Source organism: Paralichthys olivaceus, chromosome 6 (genome assembly GCF_024713975.1).
Source record: "Paralichthys olivaceus isolate ysfri-2021 chromosome 6, ASM2471397v2, whole genome shotgun sequence".
Lineage (NCBI taxonomy): Eukaryota > Metazoa > Chordata > Actinopteri > Pleuronectiformes > Paralichthyidae > Paralichthys > Paralichthys olivaceus.
Genome location: NC_091098.1, coordinates 7,621,824 through 7,643,227, shown reverse-complemented (window position 1 = coordinate 7,643,227; position 21,404 = coordinate 7,621,824). Strand labels below are relative to the sequence as shown.

Sequence of the window (21,404 nt, the reverse complement as noted above, 5' to 3'; positions counted from 1 at the left end):
TTCATCATTCCTTCCTTTTTTTAACCCAGTTTGCCCTGGAGCTGAAGAACAAGGTGTGGCCCTCCTTCAGGCCGGCCGGCGTTCGCCCTCACCCACTGGGCTGCATGGACTTTGTTCCCACCAACTGCCACATCAACCTGATGCAGGTTTCCTACCCAAAGAGTACTACCTCTGCCGGCAGGGCTTTCAGCATCCGCTTTGGGCGCAAAAACTCCCTGTTTGGCTTGATGGACCCTGATCAAGGTAGAGACAGCCCACACACAAGCTGCTTTCAGACATGCACTGAACTCCAGATAATCTCCTGACATTCTCCAGAGGGGCTGTATGTGGGAACGCAAATGTCCTAGTGAGAGCCACCAGACATTCCACAGAGTTTCTCCAGGCAGCCCCCTTGTAAATAGTGTCAGAATAAGATGCTATAAACAAAAACATGTTACCTCCACCGCAGAATTTATACATTACGTCCTGCCTCTGCCTGCTGCACCACCCCTCACCTGAACCCTCAGGGGATTCCTGGTTTGTTGGTTAACACATCTGAGTGGACAATCTCCGGCTGCATTGTTCATATGTAAAAGGAAAACTCTGGACAATGTCCAGCCTCAATTGTGTGAACGTTCTCCATAGTTCTTGTCTGAAAACAGCTTTACACACAACTCTCTTCAAGTAGATTTGAACATTAGCCCAATCTCTGTCACATATCCACTGCCACATCCAAGCTTCATTGAGATCCAACCTCTTCATGATAATACAGCTCATCCCACTTAACACAGGTTCAGTGTTCATTTTGCCTAATTACCCTCTATGACCATTTTAAATGCTGCAGCACTGGGATGGGAACACCAGCCCCCAACTCTCGCAGCAGCTGTAAGGTCTCAAAAAATGCTTTTGCATGGTAAATTAGATGAGTGCTCTGCCATTAAGACTCCATTAGCTCCAGGCCATACTCATGTTATTGACATGAAAAGTGAATGAATGATGTCAGAAGACGGCGCCTCGAGGCAGCGTAGGAATGTGTGCCATTCACTAGCTGCTGCTGCTGCTGAGGTCAAAGGGGAGAGAAGAAAGTGAGAGGAAGGGATTGAGTGGAAGTGGAATGTAAATTCACCATGGAATCATTTCAAGAAGAGAGGAAAATACAAGATAAATCTTTTATCCATAAATACAAAAAGTGGTGTTCTCGCGTCTCCATGGCTTGACGTTGTTATGATGCAGCTCAATATTAACGAAGTCTCGAGGCTTAACTGCTGAACTCCTGCTACTCTCTGCAAAGATGAAAATGCAATACAGCTGTCTAGACAGCAGACATTTAGCATTGCTTACGTTGTTCCAGCTTGCCTCGTCCTCATCTTTCCTCTCTGCACCAGCTGCCAGTGAGACATCTGCCTCCCAGTTGCACTGGTGAGATGTTCACTTCAGCTCTGGTGTTTTTCATTATGTGTTCTGCAGACAGCCACAGGGATGATGGTTTCTCCAGCGAGAGTATAGCCAGCCTGTAGTGCTGCAATTAGAAACAGAATATAATGATGAGGTTTATTACCTGAGGTGAAAGATTCCTGCATTATTACTCTGGGCCTTAAAGGAACGTCTGGAATGTGTATAAAATGTATAAGGGCTTCTCTGCTCACTGTGTTTGTTATACACTAATAGAATATTAGGTTGATAGGAAGAATAGAATCCGTCAGCAGTTTTGATACATCTGAGGTTATTATATCTAAGTTTGGCATTCAACCAAAGTAAAGAGGTTTTTTAAATCTTGCTCTCGCTGTGCGTATCTGTCAAACTCACAAGGGCCCTTTAAGAAGTTGTTTTCCATTAAGTTCAAATGGAGAACAGACAGGAGTGTGACTTCATAGGTTTTGAACATCTGGGCTAAATGTTGTTGTCAGATAGTGAAGGTTTTTTATTCAGCCACTACTAACATGTTGTTTCTCCTATCTCCCCCCCCCCCCCCCCCCCCCCCCCTTTTCTTCTCCTTTCCTTTCCTGTAGCAATGCTGAACCCTATGTCCCACACCCAGCATTGTGTGACCAGCATGGGGGCTCCCTGCTGGAACTGTTCCGGCCTGGAAGGGGATAAGGTGGATTGCAACGGGGACGTGGCCCTGGACGGAGGCGAGGGGTCGATGGACAGACGACGGAGTGGCCATAACGAAGGTGGTCTGAGCTTCCTGCTCAAACAGGAGGACACAGAGACCCAGGACGCCTACATTCACTTGTACAGCCGCCTGGATGTTGCTGTGCGGGAAATGAGGCAGTATGTCGCTCAGATTGATGTGTAAGTGTCACCGAAAATATAAGTACATTGATCCTGTGCAACAGAAAAGCATAACCCCATTTTAATATAAATGTGGATATTATTGTTTCTTTGATCTGATTCCATATCACCCCCCCATCTCCCAACCCCGTTGACAAGTGTCATCTTTCGTCTACTCCATTCAGAAAGTATTTTTCAGACTCAGCAGCTGGTGATATTATCAAATATTGGCATGCAAATGGTGTTTATATGCCTTCACAGTGACATTTCAAGATCTTTGCATAAGAAGCTAGGAGCTGTCATCTCTATATCGGCTGTTCGTCAGGCTCTCTTTGTCTGTCTGCCCTTTTCCTTGTTTAAAGCTCAGGACTTACAAAAGGAACATTCTTCAGGCCCAAAATATTTATGGGCTGGGCTCAGTACAGGAACAGGGAGTGAGGCCCGGATAACATCAAGGAAAAAAGACGCATATTGTGTGTCCATGCCGAGGGAAGGGGTGTGAAGATGTGTGTATTGGATAATGAAGGTGGGATTACTGTATTTAAAAGTAAGAATAATACTTTGTTGATGCTATTTTTTTCTATCCTTTTCCTCTTAAGCCTCTTGTCATCAATCACCGAGCCCACGCAGCTCGAAGGGGAAGGTGGGGAACCCCCGGTCTACGAACCATCTCAGCCGTCTCTGGCCCCCTGCGAGGACGGCTGTGACCAGGACAAAGTGGAGCATGGAGGCATTAAAAGAGTTTGCTTCAAAGTGAACGAGGAGGACCAGGAGGACTCGGGTCATGACACAATGAGCTACAGGGACTCCTACAGGTAACTGGTTTAAAGACTGTGTTGCTACAGCTGCACTGCACTCTCCTGTCATTCTCTGGAGGATCTTTATGTGAGAATGCAGATGTTTGAGTGAGAGGCTCGGGACTTTCTACGGCGTTTCTCCTGCAAGCCCCCTAGTAAATACCCTGTTTAATGTCAAAATTAATCCATGTGAGATCACATCAGCAGATCCTCTGGAGGAGCAAGTGGGCTTGTTGACGATGTTTCTAACACGCAACAGACAATCAATGAAGATGTCAAGAGAGATTATGGCAATAAAGGCTGGTGTGGATGTGCTATAAAACAATAGCATGTGATTTCTGCAGCGAAATTACTTCGTTAACTCGCACCTCTGCCTGCTGCACTGCCCCTCCCCTGAATGCTCCAGAGATTTCTGTGCTGATGTGAAATACATCTGAGCAAAGGAGCTCCTGCTGTGTCCACACCCAGTTGGTCAGTCATTCTCATGAATTCTTATCTGAAAACAGCTCAAGAAAGAAACTGACTCAATCAACTTGCTCAAGTTGAATTTAAAATGTTACCCTGGTTTCAGTTGTAGAAACTGGTAGCTGACTAACTTCAAAAATAATTATCTTTCTGAATCCAGTGGAATCTAATATTACAGAATCATATTTTCAGTCTTTGTTTCTCAATAAGCTGCTCGATATAAATCACTATTAATTGTTTATGCTGTGAAAAAAACTATTTACCAGATATAGCAAAAAAGACGTGGGACACCATCATTTCACACCTAAATTTCTAACATGTCTCCATAAAACATGAACAACATTCAAACTCCTGTAATGCTGCTCATTTCCCCCCATTGGAGGCTGCAACTCATTCCAGATGTTGGCATTTTAACCAAGATGGAGAGCTAAAAATGACTTCAAAATGTTTTGGTCAGATCTGGTTATGTCCTTTGCTTGTTGTGAGTTCATTCAGATGTTTCTGTGTGTGTGTGTACGTGTACGTGTGTGTACGTGTGTGTACGTGTGTGTGCGTGTGTGTGCGTGTGTGTGCGTGTGTGTGTGTGTGTGTGTGTGTGTGTACAGTTCACTGCGCAGTGCTCGGCTGAGCCCCACCCTCCACCACCCACTAAGATGTAGTTATTGGTTGTTGGTGCGGTGGGCTGGTGTATAATACAGCCAAATGTTTGGGGCGCGGCCTCCTCACCCACTCTGTCATTACAGCCCGGCCACGGCATGTGAAACTCAACTACCTCATCACAATAAAATGTAAAGGAAAGTGTGTGTGTGTGCGTGTGTGTTTACCACACACACACACACACACACACATACATACATAGTGAGGTGTTTACCCAGGGTTTAGAAGCCCGGTGGTAAAAATAAATACACTCTTGAAGGTAGCAGTGTAAAGCGGCATGGTGTATGCAGATGAATCCCACTTACATTTTGGATTTGAATAAACTTGCTGCTGTGTTTTAGAGGTAGAGGAGTCCTGCTGAGAGGATCAGACATTAAAGCTTGAGGTGGTGACAGACCACACTGGAGTTAAACAGTTGGAGGTCACAGGCCGTCCACAGCCTGTGAGGACTAAAATGTGAGAACAAGGACGAGGAGAAGCTGTCTTATTCTACACACACACTCAGACTGTGTGTGAGCATCTGTTTCAAAGTCTGGTACACTGTGTCTGTCGTGAATCATTAGCTCTCAAGTGTGTCACTGTTAAGAACTATTGACTGGTCTCCAGTCATATCTAGAGTGTGTCCAGATTCAGAAGTCATTTCATTTCACATCAAAAAGTGTTAGTAACTGATCTTTTGTCCCTGCCTCACGTGCTAAATAAATCTGTTCACTACTTGTTTATCTCAGAGAAGAGATCACTCAAAATCAATCCACGATGCAGCTTTTCCTGTCTTGCTCAGCAAAAGTTGTATTCCCTGTAAATTGCATTTTTGGACAATATGTCCATTAACACACACCGAAGTGTAGTGTTAACATATGGCCACTCCATATAGCAATAGACGGTATGCAAATGAGACAAGACTTCAAGCTACAATTGAAGATCAGTCTCAGAGGCAGCCCTTATTGAGCTGTTTACTGGGATGGCAATGTGTGCTCCATGTGTCTGTGAATGCATTCTCACCTACATCTCAGGCTGTGTATAAATCACCCTATGTAAATCTTAATGCATGTGTGTGTGTGTGTGTGTGTGTGTGTGGTGGCATTTGTGTGTTTGTTTTAGGTTTAGGCCAGATCTGCTACTACAAGCAGGATAATTGTCACAGTGGTGCTCACACATTTGGCAGGTGTGTGATGCTAAATTTGGAAATCACCTCTTGTGTGTGTTTGTGCTTGATAGACTGAGTCTGTATGTCTAAGCATTCAGCTGGAAAACACAACTCTCCATGCAGAAGCGCCCAGAAGGGGAACAATACAGGGACATTGTGTGGGGATTGTGTGTATATTTGGAAACAAATGAAGAGGAAAGCATTGAGAGGACTGATATATGATACGATGAAGTGGATTGAGGTAAAGAGGACAAAGACAAGAACATTTTCTAGCACACTCACATATATTCGTTTATTATGATGTCTTTTTATGAGTGTGCGAGAGTGAAAGCCAGCAGAGAATTCAAGCCAGACTACTAAAATATCATTACACTAACTCTCTCCCTGTTATTGTAGCAGCTCTGATGTAGCCAGTCTCCTTCCCTTGCAACACAGGCACATATTCAAACACATTAGGCACAACAGAACAACCCGGCAGGTTGATACCCACCTCTGACACTCCCCATTTTTTGATCCAGCCAAGCCGGATAACGGTATAGTAAGACAAAGCCGATGTTGTCATTTCGTAGCTTGTAGTCGCTCGTGGGTCATTAGTCATGCAATTCAGCCTGTGAATCACTCAGCACTCCTCTGAGGGGATCGGCAGCGTGCTCACTTGAAGCGATGTATAATTTTGAGCCACATAAATCCCTCGCATGCTCCCAGTAATCACGTCAATTTACGTATGACGTAAATGCCAGACTTAAGTCTTTTTTTTCTTTTCAATAAAACTTTCCTAGAGTTCTCACTCACCAGCATGAAGAAGACTGATAACTGAGCTATAGCACACAGGATGCACTGAAAAAAAGTATGTGCCTGTAAAAGAGTAGCTGAGCTGAGCTCCACTCCACAGTTTGATTCTAATTTATCTACAGTATTTATTGTCAGTCCAATGTTTTGGAGTCTTAATGCAACCACAGTTGAGTGAATGCTTCTTTGTGTAAACCAGGGGCTGGTTGTTGCTGTGAGAAACATCTAATTACCTTCGGTCTCACATACTGTAAATCAGATAAGACTTTTACAATCCGAAGGATTATTTGGCAGCATAATTACAAGACACACAAAAATCCCCTCTGTGGTTTAACATTGGAATGAACCCCTTTTTTTACTGTTTGTGTTTGTATGTTATGTGCGTTATTGCAGTGAATGCAACAGCAACAGAGACTCAGTCCTGTCCTACACCAGTGTGCGGAGTAACAGCTCGTACCTAGGGAGCGATGAGATGGGATCAGGTAATCAATGAACGAATTGCATGAAAAGAAATGCTGTTTTCTCGTCCATCTTTGATGTTTATGGCTCTCTGTGATATCTGCAGTACTGGAATATTTGGTCAGCTACATATTTTCTGTGGCTTTTGGCTCTTTACGTCATATTCCAAGTGAAACAATGATCAGTTCAGAACCTATGCACAAGAAAAAGTGAATTCAAGATAAACAACATAAGCTAGGCTGAGGCAGATATACGATTCCTGTGTGTCAAACAAAGACAATAAATAATGCATGTTTGCATAGATGAAGATTAGTAGTTTCCAACTTGTTATTGCTCTTTACTGTGTGATGATGATGATGATCATATATCATGGAAATGCTGTTGATATGATATGAGGAGACTGTGGTCAGATATTTTAGATCCAACATTTCATAGACGCCAGAGTCACATATTTGTGCTTTGAGCTCATAATGTGTTTATCATCACATTGTAATAGCCTCTAATTCAGAGCACCAGAATTTACATCAACAGATGGACAGAGCTTGTTTAAAACGTACAGATGGTCAAATAAAAGTAAGCACCAGTGTCCTAAAGTGTGATCTCTCCCCACTGATTTGTTTGGGGTTTTATCGGCTGCCAGGGGACGAGCTGCCATGTGACATGAGGATTTCCTCGGACAAACAAGACAAGTTGCACGGCTGCCTGGAGCACCTTTTCAACCAGGTAAGCTGAAATTATGTAAGCAAGGTGCCATCGCATGTTTGAGCATCTCTAGTTAATTTGTCAAAGCCTTAAAGGTTCAGTGTGTAGAAGTTAGTGACATCTAATGGTGGAGTTTTCATGTTCAGTTGTTATAAAAACTCAAAAGGTTTAGTTTGTCCTTCTGGGCTAATTTAAAAAGCATGGTGACCACCGCAGAAAGGACCCTGTCCTGGTGTGAATATAAAGTATTTAAAAATAAAGGTCCTGTTCTAGGGTAAAGAAAACAACAATTCGTACAAATTAGATGAAACACACTAGTGAAAACATCACTAGGATTCATTTTATTCAATTTCTGCCAATAGATCCCTTTGACCTAAATATTACACACTGGAACTTTAAAGCGCACTGTGAAAAAATGCCAATAATAAATCCCACTGTCTCCCATCAGCCCTCTTGTCAAAGCTACGCCACCAAAACACATGAACGTTACTGACTGACAACTGCTAGAAGATGATTTATCTGTGACTTGCTCACTAACATCTGACTATCATCTCCGCTTCAGTGGTGTGTCTGTCCTACTGAAGACTCCGGTCATGAAACAAATCCCAACCCTACCTTTAACCCTAGTCAAATGAAAACTTATACAAAACCTTTAAATGTGGACCAACTAAGATTACTGCAGTTTAAAATACAGCCAAGACATGTAAGACAAGGAAACACACACACACACACACACACACACACACACACATGCACACACATGTCAGCATTAACCACCCCCCCTTTGCCAAACCATTTGGAACAGATGATTGTGATAGTAATCAGTCAACATCTGGGCCCAGTTACCTCTTGGAGCTCCGTCTGTCCTCTGGTCAGGATCCTGCTTTTCTCTCTCTCTCATCTTTCACTTGACTTCCTTTCTTTCTTTTCTTTCCCCCACCTTTCCCTCTTTCTCCTCACACACACACACACGCACACATCGACGTTCACTGATATGTGGATTCAGTTAAAGACATCCATACCTCTTTTTTTCTTCTCTTACCAATATTTGATGTCGTTTGACTCCCCATGGGGTACACCCTCTTTGACGGCTATGCCTTTTTCCCACATGGAAACAGCAGCTCATGGGGTTTACAAACACACTCAAGTCTTGTTGTTGTTAAAGCTGAAAGACCCACACTAGAGGTTAAAAGTTATTGCAGAGTTGTGAGTGTGTGTGAGCATGTGTGTATGTTTGAATGACACAGAAAGAAATGGGACAGCAGGCAGAAGAAAGGAAGGAGAGGTGTGTTGAGGATGAGATATGGTGAAAGCCTGATTGATTACCTAACGATCTGTGTGTCGTGTGTGTGCTTTTATTTCCGCACAAAGGTTGACTCCATCAACAGCCTACTGAAAGGACATGCCATGACCAAGGCCTGTGAGGAGACCAAGCACTTTTATTCTGACCACAGCCAACCAGGTACATATTGTATATGTGTGCAGATGCTTTACTGTGTTAGTTTGTGTTGCAGTGTTTCTGTTATACGCACCGTCACACATTTCCTGGTTTTTATGTGAACAGAGTTTCGCCAGAGCGAGGACTGGACAGTTCGTGGTCGATACGTTATCCACAAGAACATTCAGGAGGACCCTTGGAACCTACCCAGCTCTATCAAAACCCTGGTGGAGAGCCTGCAGAGATTCGTGGATGGTTAGTTGAACACACAAACACACAAACACACACACACAAACACACACACACACACACACACACACACACACTCAGCACATGAACACTCTCCATGTGGACGTATACAGTTTCAGTCAGTCATTCCACCTTGTTTTCCTTCTACCCTTACAGATGGAAAGAACCAGCTTCTCCTGGCTCTGCTCAAGTGCACAGGTAGAGTGACATGTCATTGTTGACAGGAACCAGTTCATAGTCATATTTAAAGCACAGTAGTGGGAATTAATCAGACTAGATACAGCCCGGCTCTAATTTTTCATTAAATTACCAGAAGAGAAATGAACACACAATCTCTCAGCAGAACTCGAGCAGGAAAGGTCTCATAAGTGGAGTATTTTAAATGATTGCAACAGTTTCGAGCTCTTTGGAAATGAGTTCATCCATCATATGAAATTACGGCCAGTTCAATTTCAGGACATCTGCAAAAGATGATTCATTTTCAAATGAAACATTTAAAATGTCAGGAATTCTGTTTATGTGGAAATGTTCATCATTGAATCAGGTTCTATTTATATTTTCTTTATTTCTTAAAAACACCAGCTCTGAAAAAATACATGTCCACTTTTTACATTACTATTGAAAAATAGTGGATATAATAGCCCTGTGTCATGTATGTTTTCATTTCTTCACATCTGCTTCATTGCCAAACATGAAGCAGATGTTTACATTTACTTAGTTTCCAGTGTAATTTAATAATTCTTAAAAGTCAGAGTTGTCAGAAATGCTTTCCTTTTCCAGAGCGGGATACTTTCCAGCTTGAAGCCAGTTGTTCGATGTGTTTGTACAGAAAAGGTTCAGTGTCGAAGCACATGATGCTCCAATCACTTTGAACTTTGCACGGTGGCATATGGTGTTAGTTAATGGGACACATGCTCTCAGGGGGTGTCAGGCTAATGATATAAAGTATTTGTATAGGAGCAAGACATGTTAAAATAAGGGATATTTAGAGTGCTTTACCCTCTCCTGTCCACTGACCATCTCACCTTGTTCTCCTTTGCCTTTCTTCCTCTGTACTGCTTTGTCATACTGCTCCCCCTCTTCTCTCCATACACTCCCCCCTTTCTCTGTACCTGCTCCACTGCACTGTCTGATCCCCCACATCAGATACATCTCTGCAGCTGCGACGGGATGTGATCTTCTGCCAGGCGGTGACGGGAGCCCTGTGCACGCTGGCTGAGCAGCTGCTGGCGGCACTCCGGTCGCGCTTCAACAACGCTGGCGAGTACCAGGAAGACGGCAAGGAGACCAGTCGCAAGTGGCTGGAGCAAATATCCGTCATTGGTGTTCTACTGCACTTCCAGTCCACGCTAGCACCGCACCTGGTGAGGACAGAGGGTTTTAATTTGTGATACGAGTTGATGAGATCTCGCCCAGGAGTGGATCAAGGTGCCAGGCCAGGGGGGCACTGGCCACTGATGTAGAAAACAAACATCATGGTGTGCTTTTCCTGTCCACATTTGTAATGTGTCACTAATTCAAATACCCTGGGTTTTTATGGATTTCTTGCCATATAGCTGTCGTCACAACAATCCAAACCCACATGGGGCGGCCTCTGAACATTTTCTCTCTTTACTGACAGAAAGAGGAACGGACCATGCTGGAAGATACCAAGGCGGCCCTGTTGGACTTGGACAAAGTCACTGTGTTCTTCAGGCAACTGGAGGACGAGTGTCTAGTCGCAAGTAAGAGACTCCACCAACAAAGACTGACTTGGCCCATTGAAACCAGACGGCCGCTAATCAGCAGCTGTCTGGTTTCACCAACTCTGAATAAAGTTCCATTATATGGATCTATGGTAACTATTCAGGGCGAAATTGTCATTTTGCCATTGCAGATTTAATTATCGTTTCAGTGAGGAGCGACTGAATAGGGAGCTAAAACAACACTATAATGGCTCCATAAATCATCTTACGCAAGGACAGAGCATGTAGTCTCTTTGTCCTTTTATTACAGATAACATGGTTCCTCCTGACAAGCTGTACAGGGCGTCATTTAAACTTCACTGCAGTTCTAAAACACTTGGCAGAAGCACCCACAGAAACATTACAGTTAAATACACATACACATGTTATATTCTTTCATCGACATGTGGAGACATTTTATCTCGGAGAATGAAAATGATAAATTGAATTTGTGGTTTTCACTGCGTCCGTCCTCCACAAAACGTTCAAGGTCAGAACACAGTGTACTGCAGCAGACTGAGGATGCACCTGCTTTGTTCAAAGGTGGCCATTGTCAGTCTTGACCTGCGTGTGTGTATAAAGTTTAGACCCGGTGCCTTTAATAACCTCAGTAGCTGTATTCACCAAAGGTGCTGCCGGCGGCCAGAAGCCTTAAAGCCAGCAGATACAAATGACAACAGCATCCTGAATCAGTTCTCTTTTCAGCTGCGTCAATATGGCCAGCAGAGATTGCCGCTCAAAGGAAAAGCCTAACATGCACTTCCCATTATAGGAGGAGAAGGCAAAGCTATGGATGAGGCAGGCATTTACTATTCCTGGTTTTACGCTCGCCAGATGGAAATATTTAGAGTTTGCATGCATACATTCTGCACGGACATACAACCGTTGCGTATACATGTAACACGTTGACTTGGTCATTTATATATATATGGAGAGATAAACGCAGTTTGCAGACTCTTCACTTCCAAGGGAAGAATAGTTTCCAACCAAACTACTTTCCTGCAGTTGAATATTCAGCTCAGGTTGCAGCAGCGTTCATTGATTTGTTAATGGCGTCTTCCGCAGGCTGGGAGCTATAGCAATGCAGAATGAGTCTGTAACTCTGAGGAGTCTGAGTTCAGCCTCAAGAATCACAGCCAATTCTCCAGTATTATAGCTTGATGGGTTCTCCAGGAAAGAGCACTGACCCTAGAGGTCGCTCAGTAAAGGTCATCTTTTCCATTATCTGACAACTGTCCGTGTCTTGCAGTTGCAAAATGTTAGGAGGCGTCAGCACAAGTCTGACTTATAAAATGATTTCTACTCGTGTATTGTTTGTGGGATTGGAAAAGGTTACTGCTCTGAAGACAAGTGAGATAGTAATGACTTCTTTCACAAACGCAGTTGTTTCTGTTGCATTCAGTTTTAATAAGAATAAAAGATCTGCCAGACAATGATATTTTGCAAATGTTTTAACCATCTGCTCCTGACATGACTAGTACACAGTTAAGTACTACTGTAACATTTAAATAGCCCTGTGTCACTTTTTCCATTATTGTGTGTTCACTCTGTGTCAGTGTCAAGACTAAACTAAAGACGATGGTGGTGGTGACACAGTCAGTTTTCCACCTTCTGTTGTGGAAGGTTTGAACATCTTATAAAACTGCAGTGATTCATGAAGTCATTTTAGAAAGAACAATACACACACATTACACATTATTTGAAATGATGGAAAATGCTTATCAATGCAGCAGTGCTGACCTTAATGGAAACCTGCACTATAACAGAAATCCTGTAGCAAAAAGTGTATTTATTGTAGGTCTTAATAACAACTAGAAAGATATTCAGTTGAGTGAATACCTTTGCAGAGGCCCAACAGTCCCCTAATGAAACCAGATTTAAATTTACTAGATCCACATATGCACCAACTTGCACACACATAAATATCAGTCCCCAAACCATGCATGTTTTTTTTTTTTTCATTAAAATTATTATCCTGATCCCGACCCACACCAAAATGTAGTGGATTCTTCCTTTGTTCATGCCCCACTCCACCTTAAAATTTAATTAAGTGAAGTAGTTCGAAATCCAGCTGAATAACAAACACAGAGGTTTCGTTTTCTGTTCTTTATAAAATGTTACTATTGCTTTACTGTTATTCTTTTATGCTAATGCAAAGTTTTGTAAATGCAAAGTGATTTGCAAAACAAAATAAATATCTCAAAGCCAAAACTATAATACTCAGCATTGTTAACCTCTCCCCTGCCTGTGTGTGTGTGTGTTGCAGACACACCGGTGTGTTACCAGGTGGAGGGCAGCCGACAGGCCCTGAGGGTCACCCTGTACCTAGACAGCTGTCACTTCAGCGAGCTGCCCAGTCGGTTGCAGAACGGCGGCAGCCTCAAGCTCCACACGGTCCTGTTCACCAAGGGTAAGACTGAGCGGGCTGGGAACGAGGAACTGGAGAAAGTGAGAACACTGCAGGGGGATAGGTGCAGGGTGTAGATCAACTGATATAGCATGATGCAACAGTCACGTGAAGCAGGGTAGGCTGTTGTCCTTATGATACACAATCCCTCAACTTCAGCATCATAAAGGGTGTTTTTCTCCATATATCACTGACTTTAAATGGATTTTTCTACAAACAGAAGAAGCCATACAGCTCACATGTACTGATTTTATCTTCAGACTGCTTTTATTTTTAAATTGAAGCTTTTTGTTGCTCCACCTTTACATTCTGTTTTTGTTACCAAGCTCTTTCTAATCCTCCATCAGCCGCAGCCAGCGTTAGTGTGAGTGGATACCAGTATGCATCGTGCCCGTATGTGAGATAGCTATTCAATTTTCATACAGAGGTTTCAGCTAGAAAACTAACCCATTGAGAGAGCTCATATTGTTCTAAGGCAATTCAGTGTAGAAGAAAGTGCCACAAAACATTGGGTAGTGATATCTGAATCAACATCACCACCTACTGGAAAAGAGAATAAGCTACAGGTTGAGTTATGTCATGCATTGTGACACTGTGGTGTGTGTGTGTAAATCAGGAAGACTTTCAATTATACTCATGTTAATGAGTAATCTGAGATGGCAATAGTACACACATTCTTTACCCAAATTCAGTTTTGAAAATAAGTTTAGGTATAAGTGCTGATTCAACCCTTTTATTAAGTAAAATTATAAAAGTACAGGGTCTGAAGTGGACTCAAAGTATAAAAGTAAAAAGTACAATTATTGTACAAAAGACTAATAAACTTAAACCACTCTTGCTTCAAATATAATTTACAAAAATCAATGAACTAGCAGAGGCTAAAGCAAGAAAAGATGTCCAGGAGGAAATGAATATAATGTATTAAATTGAGTATTCTGAATTCAGATAAGGCCCGGCATGGGGAAAGTACAGATATTTGTGGAAAAATGTCAGGAGTTAAAATAAAAGGTTGTTATAAATGCAAAAAGTAAAGATACCTGAAAAATCATTTAAGTACAGTACCAAAGAATTTGTACAGTTGTGAGGGTTAAGGTTTGAGGGTGTGATATAAAGGGATCATATAAATATGTGCTGACCTAAATGCTTCCCGTCTGTTTTACCCAGCACTGGAGCGTCCAGAGGGAGTGTCCCAGCAGGACTATAGCGCCATGGAGGATTTCCAGCAGCGCACCAACGCTGTCTCACTAGAGAAGGTCAAGGCCTATTACCGCAGACTCAGGTACGCTGTGCTACACTGCATCATAGCCCTCCAGCAGTTTACTCACCAGCACTGTTATTATGTTTCACCTTTAAGGGGGAGTTCACCCTATGGTGTTGCATAAGCAGAAACTAGTCGGTTACTGTGTTAATTTACATTGAACAGTTTCCAAGGTCAAGAATCTTTCTAAATGAGAACATTTTCTCCTTTATTCAAACCTGTCCCACATCAGCTAACAGGATTTCTTTGCTTCGCTCATTTAGTGATGCAAAAATCCCTCATGTGTATTGTTTCTCCGACACTAGTATGACCATGTTATCCCTTGAGATGGGCAGAGTTAATGCTACTCCAGAGAAGGACAGTCTTTTATTGTTGTGTGAGCTCTGTGAAATAGAGAATGAGATTCCATCGTTCCCCACAGAATTAATTCAATCGGTGGTTGTAGCGGGGGTGCACCTGCACAAAGATCACTCTCATGTGAGAGGTACACAGACTACAGAATGAAAGATATGTTCTCACCCAAGAGAAAGAACTGCATTGCATGGAACTATCAGGTCTGATAGCATGGACATAAGAATGCTTTGGACCATACCACCAACATGTGGGAGAACATGGTAGTGTGAGAGCGAGCACACAGCTAATAGCACTGCACACCGAGTTAGAGAACTCTTATATTATTTTGAGAAGTGTAAGAAAAGTCTTGGTTCATTATGAAACTTGCAGGACAAATCAGAATATGGCGAGCCTCCACAGTCTAGATAATTAATGTGAAACACTGGATTCCTTTCTTTTTCTATTGTCCTGTCTACGAGGCAATAAGGGATGTTCTTTTTTAGTAAAATGTCCTCTGTTTCTGTTCATTTCTTCTGACTCAGACTGAGTTGTGCTTCAGGAAGGGAATTTTTTTGTAGCTGGTCTTATTTGCCCTGCATGACAGAGTGAAGTGCGCTAGATGTTCGGTGACTCAGCTCTCTCACAAAGTGAGTCAGAGGATGAAATGTATAGATTTCTGAACCAGATGAAGAATTGTGTTCTTGTCTCAAACAGGGCTTTCTATTTGGAGAAGTCCAATCTCCCGACAGACTCAAACACCACAGCTATGAAGATTGACCAGGTAAATATATATTTATCCTGATGTATATATTCCATCTGCTGCTTCTGCTGTGCTCACAGAATGTGTACATTACAGTCCATGTGAACTTTTATCCATTTATATCATGCTCTTGTAACATAAGTCCATTTGTATATAATGTTGTGACTGAATATAAATGCAAGTACAGATACTGGGCCTTGAAGTTAGAGACCTGCAACCAAGCATTTCCAAAGTAAGATGGACTGTTGTCCTGTTTCTCTCAACTGGAAACCCCCACTAGCTCATCAAGACCCCCCCATTAACTCCAACTAACCTCAACACGTCGGCATTATAAACTCGACCTCAGTGATGATTAGATTAGAAAGAAAGTTCTAGTGACCCAAACTGACAGTAGCTGCAATAGATTCCAGTGATTAAAACTTTATAGAGAATAGTTGTGATGTACACCGATCAGCCACAACATTAAACAGACGACTGGTTTTAATGTTGCTACATGATCCTCAAGACTACAGAGAGTTGAACCTGTACTTTTGTTATTTGTGGTTGTTGTCCTGTTGTTTCTGCTGGTGCACCATCTAAACAAGTCAGTTGCTCAGCTTAGTCGGGTATTGAGTAATAAAGTGTGTGAGATAATTTCACTTCTTTCTTACTCAGATCAACTTTTGTTCACATTTTTGTCTTTTTGTCTCAAACTAAAATCATAATAATTATTCTGTCCCTTTTCTTGGGGAAAATGCCAAAAGTGCTTATTATTACTTATTAGAAAACAAGTGAAATTTTGTCCTCATTTTAAAACTCAATAGTAGTCTCAAAGATTTGGTAAGATGGACACTTTTGTGATACTCTATTGTTATTTTCTTGTTAAAAGTCTAACCTGAACCTCTCCAACCTTCGCTTCCTTCCCCATATAGCTGCTGCGACCCCTCAACACACTGGACGACCTCTGTCGACTAATGCAGTCATACATCAACATGCGCCCGAGCGCTCAAGGCCACCCATCGGGTGTCAGCGTGCTGTGTGTGTCCTCTGAGCTGTGTAACCGCCTGGGAGCCTGCCACATCACCATGTGTGGCACTGGCATGCAGAGGTCAGCCTGGCACCACGCCAACACTGTTCTACTGCTTGTGTAGCATCACCAGCTAAAATAAAGATTAACATGGTGCGGAGGGGAGGACGTGTACCGCTAAACCTTCAACAGCAGCTGTACCTCACTGTCTGAATTCATTTTTACTATAGTATTTAGCAGATGTACACGCGTCCATTTTTATTTTATGTCATCTCCAGGTATTACTCATAATGGGGACATAGCTTCCTTATGGGGACAAAAATCAAACCCCCAAGTAAACCATTACATTCTAAGGTGAAGATATGTTTAACGTTAGGTTATGGTCAGGGTTAGGGTTAAACTTAGAAAGTAGTAAAAGAGTAAGTCTCCAGGAAATGTGTATGCCTGTGTGTGTCTGTGGTACAAGCACTAATCTTCTCTTCTGCTCTTTGCAGATGTTCTCTAAGTGTGACACTGGAGCAGGCAATGATCTTAGCCAGGAACCACGGCCTCATGCCGCGCTGCATCATGCAGACCATGGACATTATGCGTAAACAGGTAAACCACAGGGGCCTTTATCTCAGCCTGGGGTCCAGCAGGGGTCCCTTAAAAGGATTGTTCAATAAAAATTGACTCATTATCTACTCACCAAGATGCCAGTAGAGGGGTGGGAGAGTCCTCAAAACACTTCTGGAGTTTGAGGGGCAAACAGAATTGCAGCCAAATCAATTAAAGTAAATGGTGACCGATTCTTCGAACGCAAACTAAATGCCTCCAGCAGTATGTAGGCATTTTGTGCTGTCATCCAAGTGTCAGTAAGCCCCTTCGACTCGAAACAGCGTTATTCACACCATGTTTGTGCCTAAATGTCCTCTGATATCCTCTAGAGCCGCGTTCACACGTGGCTCACAGGTGAACTATCCCTTTAAGGAGTCATTTGACCTTTGATCTAAGTGTGTACACTCAGTTGCCACTTAATGTTCAGTGGATCTGCCATAAATTCAACCTTAAATGAAGTGTTTTATATTCAGATTTGTCTCCATTTAACTATATATTTATTAATGAGGTTTTAGTTAAAGGTGATGTATCAAACTGAGTTTCTGGTTTCTTGTCCTCCCTGTTTATGTACATGAGAGTATGCACCAGAATGTTAGAAAAACTTCTGGATATAATAGTCTAGTGCAGCAGCACCACTCACCTCAGTGCTAAATATAACTGAGATAACACCCCCATGACAGGGTAAAACAGCTGAGCATGATATGCATCATAGAAGTACAGCCGTTCATAGCAGAACAGTTACATTAGACTGTAGCACATATCTTTTTCAGGGGAAATTATTTTAGTAAGAACTAGGGCTGGGCTGAATGTAAAGCACATCACAGTGAAATGTATTACATCTGCTAAAACTCCAGGAATATGTACAGTAAAGTCTTCAGTGACTTTTTGTGTGACTTGTTTCAACATCAATGTTTTTTTTATTATAACAACGTATGATCATGTTGTCACTGTAAAACCTATTCTTTAATCATGGGAGTTAAAGTCCAAATGCAGTATGAGTATCTAACTCATAACATTTTTACAGGATGGATGCCTGAGACAAAGTCATACAAAACATTCTTGTGTACTACTAGAAAATATTTCAGGTCTCCTTGTATAGAACAAGTATTTCTTCACATTATAAGTAACTAACTGCTATGTGGAGCTTATGAAATGTGTTCTCTATTCCACCAGGGGGCAAGAGTTGAGCTCACTGCTAAAAATCTCAAGGTAATGGACCAGATGCCTCCATCTGCTCCAAGGTAATGTATAGAAACCAGTTCCAGCAGGCGCCTCAGCTCATACTATCTGTGCACTGCACCATTTATGGTCGCACACGGGGTGGTTTGTCTCACTTGCATTTTTTCTTGGTCGGCAGGCTCTTCAAGCTGTGTTTGCCACCCTCAGACGGAGAGCTCTAAGAAAAGCATCACTCCAGTGAACTCGCCAGAGAGGGGGTGATTGTGGTAGAGGAAGATATGATGAGAGACGACAGCAACAAAAGAGGGCGAGTCTCACCGGATTTCCTCCAAAAGACACTGCTGACAGAAAGACCTTTCACCCCTCCACTGCCCCAATTACACAGGGATCATTCCAACATGGATACCACTAGAGTCTTCAGTGCAAAGTACAGACTAAACAAGACGGCACAGATGACTAATGTCAGTAACCTGAGAACACCCACAGGGACACTGACACAGCCTGAAGCTCAGGACTAATCATGTACTGTTGTACCGGGAAAAAACCCCAGAAAGAAGTATTACTACTGTGGCTGTATGTCTTCACCTAGCTGACACCATTGACTTGACAACTGGGGGCGCAGTATTCAACGTGAGTGGAAGGGAGATCTCACAAAGACAACATCCGCAGCGATTGTGCTCATAACTGAGCTCGTATGATTAACTGGATTAACCAAACTACCTGTAGCTGAGCTGGCTGTCATCCTGAACACAGACGTTATCCCATTTTGCCTTGGACTGCGGGTCCAGAGAGTCTCTTTCTCTGTTTTGGCAGGTGTTCCCCAGGGCTCAATGTTGGGACCCCAGGTGAAGTAGAACATGAGGTATTCATGTGAGCTAGCAGACTGAATAGATGCAGAAAGTCAAAGAATAGACAGAAAGATGGAAGTAGGGATTGAGGGGCAGGTAATAAAAAGAAAGTCAGATAATAGACTGGGCTGCTCTTTTCCTTAACCTGTTGCATGTGGTTACTGTGCAATTACTGTAGGATTAGTGCGAGTACTGTATTACTGCACTATATGAAGGATAGTTATTTATTGTGTCTGGAAGGAGCTTTTTTATCCCTCACTTATTCTATATCAGGTATTAAAGAATCTAAAAGCATTCCAGCCTACTTATTGAATAATATTTAAAGGACCAATGGCATGCCATTTCTTTTAGACGTTACTGCTCGTGTATTTCATTTTATTTATGTCTATAGAGTTTGATTACATCAGGAAATCTTCAGGGGAGTGAAGATGAACAGAAGCTGGCTCATCTGAATCAGGATAAAGGAAGCTACAGCTAACTGTACAAGCCAGGTCAAAAGGTCGGGATGTTGAATCATCGTTAAATTATTAATATATGACTTAAAATGTACTAGTTGAAGAATTGCCTTCTTTTAACTAAGACATTGTGTTTACTTTTGAATTGGCTTTTATGTTGTCGTATTTACTGTAGGTATGAAAAGAAGCACAATGACTGGTCCGTACAAGTTGCAGTGTCAGTAAAAAAAGTACTGTAAGCAGTTTGTGGATGATGTAAACAAAGGGATCTCTCCAGGACTTATTCGCAGTAACATTGCTATTATTTTACTGAAGATTTTAGTTTCTTGTACATACAAACTGTAACTATGACAGAGGAAAAGATAGGTTATGTCTTATGGCAGCAGAGTAATGCTATACATTAAAATGCATTATTTTTATGGAAATAATATAGTATATAAAACATTTTGTATTTGTGACTGTGCATTTGAAGAGAAGGTTTTTTTCTTTTACTGAGCTTAACTTCACTGACAAGTGGTAGTTTTTGACTGTTAGAAAGGTGTAAATGCAGTTCAAGAATCCTCCTTGACATTCTGCACCGGCAGATCACTTAGTCCTTTTTATTTGTTTAAAAGAGGTCTGGCTCCAAATGAGCATGTTGGAACTGACTCTACACATCCCCTGGCAGTAGCATGGTCACTGTAGATTTAGATCCAGTGGTTTGCCTACACAACTCAGAGGATATTTTCATTATCATCATTTCCCATATCAAGTTTGCTCTTATTGTACATTGTAAAAACTCCTGGTCTTAAGTGTTTGTTTAAATTAGCTAATGACTGCAGCATGTTGGTGTAGCCAGACAAAGAAATATGTCACTGATTACACATTTTATTTACATTATTCTAATGTTTCATTACTGTACATACTTTATTTGCAATTTTGTGTTGCCTGAAAATAACTGTACAAAGCATCTTTGTTGAATCTTTCTAAAATGATCATTGTAAATGCAATCTTAACAAGCTAGTAAATAAAATCTTCACAGTATGACAATGTTTTTCAGCGTGGCAGTAGTGTTGAGCCGTGATGATAGAAATGCAAACACACAAAGATCAAGGGTTGCTGGACGTTTGTTCAGAGAGAAGTTAGAAATCTTTGTGTATTAATCCTACCTGGTTTCTTTGAAATGAAGATTTTATATTTTGTTTTTCGTAAAATGAAACTTTTTTCTTTTTCACTGTTCATATGTGGTTTATATATAAGTTTAAATGATTGACGTCACCTGTCTTCTTCAGGCAATTTAAAATTCACATGCCAAGTGTGATGAGCGAGATATGAGTTCCACATACAGACAGATGTTTGTAGAATTAGTATTGGTACATTGTAATTTCCTTGTGTTCCAATGTCCTGTAAATGTTTTTGTGGTCTGTTGCAGTTTCACACAAGCAACTCGAAAGCAGAAAGCACTGAAACTGATTTGCTTGAAGTAAAAACATTGAGTTGTGACTAAGTGCTGCTGAGAGAGAACAAAAATAGTTTTAGTGCACTTACTAACAAATTAGCTGTATGGCACAGTATATATCAAATGATCTCTATTGTATCTCTACAGTCCAGTGAACCTGATGCTTATCATGGGGAAAGTGGATTCACTAAGTCACTGACAGACTTCGTTTAGTTCTTATCTTTCACTTTCTGAGTGCTACAAAGTGATCTACATGGATGCCTCCACCAAGGAGAGTCATGTTTTCACGTATGTCTGTTTGCTGGCTGATGTTTTTTAGCAGGATTATGCCAAAACCAATGAGGTATGGAGGGATAGGAAGAACCCATTACATTCTGGTGTAGATATGGATTAAAGGTCGGATCCAGGGTTTTTATTTTCACTTTCTTTAACTGTGTTTTCTG

General features: G+C 41.8%; 1 protein-coding gene across 4 annotated transcripts in view; it reads left to right on the top strand.

The window, feature by feature from the left end:
- prex1 (phosphatidylinositol-3,4,5-trisphosphate-dependent Rac exchange factor 1) overlaps positions 1–20,556 on the top strand; it is an 85,210-nt gene extending 64,654 nt beyond the window's left edge. For 2 of the 4 annotated variants that reach the window (XM_069526068.1, XM_069526069.1), the window contains 18 exons: positions 30–243; positions 1,989–2,274; positions 2,853–3,068; positions 6,502–6,590; positions 7,208–7,290; positions 8,641–8,731; positions 8,834–8,962; positions 9,113–9,154; positions 10,103–10,320; positions 10,578–10,680; positions 12,947–13,090; positions 14,252–14,366; positions 15,393–15,459; positions 15,626–15,670; positions 16,350–16,525; positions 16,939–17,041; positions 18,215–18,282; positions 18,399–20,556. In XM_069526068.1, the coding sequence (XP_069382169.1) occupies positions 30–243; positions 1,989–2,274; positions 2,853–3,068; positions 6,502–6,590; positions 7,208–7,290; positions 8,641–8,731; positions 8,834–8,962; positions 9,113–9,154; positions 10,103–10,320; positions 10,578–10,680; positions 12,947–13,090; positions 14,252–14,366; positions 15,393–15,459; positions 15,626–15,670; positions 16,350–16,525; positions 16,939–17,041; positions 18,215–18,282; positions 18,399–18,441 (2,232 nt within the window). In that variant the 3' untranslated portion in view covers positions 18,442–20,556. The remainder of the gene's footprint in view (positions 1–29; positions 244–1,988; positions 2,275–2,852; positions 3,069–6,501; positions 6,591–7,207; positions 7,291–8,640; positions 8,732–8,833; positions 8,963–9,112; positions 9,155–10,102; positions 10,321–10,577; positions 10,681–12,946; positions 13,091–14,251; positions 14,367–15,392; positions 15,460–15,625; positions 15,671–16,349; positions 16,526–16,938; positions 17,042–18,214; positions 18,283–18,398) is intronic. The other 2 variants (XM_020089345.2, XM_069526070.1) reach the window with 1 other exon arrangement.
- Positions 20,557–21,404: the final 848 nt, after the last annotated feature.